This window comes from Archocentrus centrarchus, chromosome 14, assembly GCF_007364275.1.
Source record: "Archocentrus centrarchus isolate MPI-CPG fArcCen1 chromosome 14, fArcCen1, whole genome shotgun sequence".
Taxonomy (NCBI): domain Eukaryota; kingdom Metazoa; phylum Chordata; class Actinopteri; order Cichliformes; family Cichlidae; genus Archocentrus; species Archocentrus centrarchus.
The window spans coordinates 23,359,322-23,362,729 of NC_044359.1; the positions used below are offsets into that span (position 1 = coordinate 23,359,322).

At 43.8% G+C, this 3,408-nt stretch overlaps 1 protein-coding gene across 1 annotated transcript; it reads right to left on the reverse strand.

Annotated features, from left to right (window-relative positions):
* Nucleotides 1-827: 827 nt before the first annotated feature.
* LOC115791453 (general transcription factor II-I repeat domain-containing protein 2) lies at nucleotides 828-2,765 on the reverse strand. Its single transcript, XM_030745540.1, has one exon. It carries the CDS (start codon nucleotides 2,763-2,765, stop codon nucleotides 828-830), a length of 1,938 nt encoding a protein of 645 aa, XP_030601400.1.
* Between the last annotated feature and the right edge of the window lie 643 nt (nucleotides 2,766-3,408).

Genomic DNA, 3,408 nt, shown 5'->3' on the forward strand with positions numbered 1-3,408 from the left:
CTGTACAATAATTAAAACACAATATCACCCCCCCACCCCCAGAAAACACTATGTTAAAAACATAATAACATTACCATATTAAAAGAAAAAGAATAAAAATAAAGTCAGAAACCAGAAAGCCTAGCTAAACAGAAATGTTTTCAACTATTATTTAAATGATGCCACAGAGTCAGCTAAATGGAGCTGGAGTGGTAAACAGTTCCAGAGCTTTGGTACCACTGCCTAAAAAGCTCTGCCCGCCCTGGTCCTTAGTCTTGTATGTGGGACAACTAAAAGACTTTGATTTTGTTGTGTGAGAGACTGTTGACTTCTTTTTTTTAAATGTTTTTTTTAATGTTTTTAAATGCCTGGATCAATTTTAAATATCGGATTTGTATCGGTATCGGCCGATATCCAAATGTAAAATATCGGTATCGGACATAAAAAAGTGGTATCGTGCCATCCCTAGCTTTGATGCTCCTGTAGCTCCTGCCAGAGGGCAGCAGGTCAAACAGTTCAGAGCTGTCCTTGATGATGTTTTTGGCGCTGCTAATGCAGCGGGAGGTGTAGATGTCCATCAGGTAGGGGAGAGGGCAGCCAACGGTTCTTTTGCTGTCTTGACTACCCTCTGAAGCAGGGGTCGGGAACCTTTTTGGCTGAGAGAGCCATAAACGCTACATATTTTAAAAATGTAATTCCATGAGAGCCATACAATATGTTTAACACTAAATACAAGTAAATGTGTGCATTTTATGTAAGACCAACACTTTTAAAGTACAATAAGTCTGAATTGCATTTAGTAACATTATGCTGTTGCTAACCAATGATAAATAAAGTACTTCTTACCATTAATGCGACTTCTGGTGCTGCATGGTTTTGCTGATGGCTTTGTAGTCTGGTTGATACGTGGTGAGGTTAAGCTTCATGCAGGAGTTGAGACTTCCATCCGTTAAACGTGATCGTAGGTTGGTCTTAATGTTCTTTAGATGTGAGAAAGACTGCTCACATGCATACGTAGAGCCAAACATTGTTAGTACAGCAATACTCACACGCTGCAGTGTGTGGTATGTGACGGGAAGTGCTTTCCAAGTTTTGACAATCAGCTGGTCTGCGGGTTGAAGTTTTTTCATTTCTCCCCACTTGTGTTTGCTCGCCAACTCTGCTTGCTGTTGTGCAAGTCTTTCCAAATCTTCATTTAGTGACTTGAATTTATTCACCCACATGTCTGAGGCCTTCAGGTCAGCAACTTGTAGCTCAAAATCTCTGACGGAGACACCGGGGATGTAACTCAGGTCGGCGCTGTCCACTGCACACTCGTGTGGATGGGTGATGAACTTGAAGAGACGAGAGCGCTCACGAAATTCTCCAAAGCGCGCTTTGAATGACTGCAGGAGATTAGATGTGAAGCCCGCTAGCTGCTGGAGATCAAGATGTTGAGCAGGGTCACTTGCTGTGCATGCATCTTTAAACTCTCCCAGTTTTTCAAAGTGTAGTAAACGACCTGTTTCAATGTCGGCGATGAAGAGTTCCAGCTTGTTTTCAAATGCAAACACTGCTTGTTGAAGTGATAAGACTGTATTTCCAATGCCTTGCATTTTCACATTGAGCTGGTTCAGATGTTCAGTCATGTCCACGAGATAGTAGAACTTCAGGAGCCACTCAGTGTTAGCTAACTCAGGATGCTCGATGTTTTTCATTTCAAGAAAAGTCCGGATTTCGCTCAGACAAGCCGCAAAACGGCTGAGCACCTTCCCTCTTGACAACCAACGCACATTGCTGTGCAGAAGCAGACCAGGATAATTATTCCCAACTTCATCCAGCAGTGTTTTAAACTGGCGATCATTTAAAGCTCGGGCAACAATAAAGTTGACCACTCGAATGACCAGCGACATCACCTCACCAAGCTGCTCACCGCACATCTGAGCACAAAGCGCCTCCTGATGTAGGATGCAGTGAAAACTTAGGATGGGTCTCTTTTCATGTTCACGAAGAAGCGCTACGAATCCTCTGTTTTTCCCCACCATGCACGGAGCACCATCAGTACACACCGAAATAAGTTTATCCATCGGCAGATTTTTTCCTTTAGCGAACTCAGTGAAAGACTTGAATAAATCCTCCCCTCTTGTTGTCCCTTTCATAGGCAAAACAGCAAGACTTTCCTCATGTAGTGTGTCACCGACAGCATACCTTGCAATCACGCTGAATTGGGATAAATGGCTTACATCTGTTGACTCATCCAAAGCGAGAGAAAAGAATACTGCTGCATTTATGTCCTTCACTTGTGTTTCCTCAATTTGATTTGCCATCATGATGGTACGATCGTGAACAGTTCTTGCCGACAGAGGCATGTCTTTTATTCGTTTCATTATCTTGTCTTTATCCGAAAAGTCGTCAAAAAGTTCACTGGCGACATCAAGCATGAATGTTTTGGCATACTCACCATCTGTGAATGGCTTTCCGTTTCTCACAATTGCTAAAGCACCAGCAAAGCTAGCCGAATTCCAGTCACCTTGTTGGGTCCAAACACGAAGTTGCTGCTGACTAGCTTGCACTTTGCACAGTAGCTCTTGACATGCTTTCTTCCTGCTGTCCCCCGCTGGGTATTTCGATGCAAATGTAGTATGGCGTGTGTCGAAGTGCCGCTTTATATTTGACCGTTTCATCGATGCAATTTTATCACTGCATATTAGACACACTGCAGAACCTGCTCTCTCCACAAAGGCGAATTCATCTGTCCATTCCTGCTGAAAAGTACGATACTCCTCATCTTTTTTTCTTTTAGCCATCTTCTTCGTAAAAGGTTTCCTCAATTAGTTAGCTGACTACTTGATTAAAAGGAGGGAAGTTTACTCCCTGACCTCACAACGACCCGCGTACGTTAGGCATTATCCAATAAAAATTTGGTGTGGTCCCGGAGGACAGTTGTGATTGGCTCCAGCCACCCGCAACCATGAACATGAGCGGTAGGAAATGAATGGATTGAAATACTTGAAAATGTTATATATTTTTTAACGTTATTATTTTTTTTTTTATTAAAGATTTGTCTGCGAGCCAGATGCAGCCATCAAAAGAGCCACATCTGGCTCGCGAGCCATAGGTTCCCGACCCCTGCTCTGAAGCCTCACCCTGTCTGCCTCAGTGAAGCTGCCGTACCATACTGTGATACAGTACGTCAGCAGGCTCTCAATGGATGAGCGGTAGAAGGTCAGCAGCAGGTTTGAGTCCAAGTTGTTCTTCCTGAGGACCCTCAGGAAGTGAAGTCGCTGCTGAGCCTTCTTCATAACAGCTGTGATGTTATCTGACCAAGAGAGATCAGCAGAGATGAGGACACCAAGAAACCGGAAGGTGTGGACCTTCACGCTTGCTGTTGATGTGGAGGGGGGCTGGGTCAGTCCTGTGTTTCCTGAAGTCAATGATGATTTCTTTGGT

Bases quoted from the DNA above. Each gene is read 5' to 3' on its own strand.
- LOC115791453 (XM_030745540.1), bottom strand. From the start codon at position 2,765: ATGGCTAAAAGAAAAAAAGATGAGGAGTATCGTACTTTTCAGCAGGAA.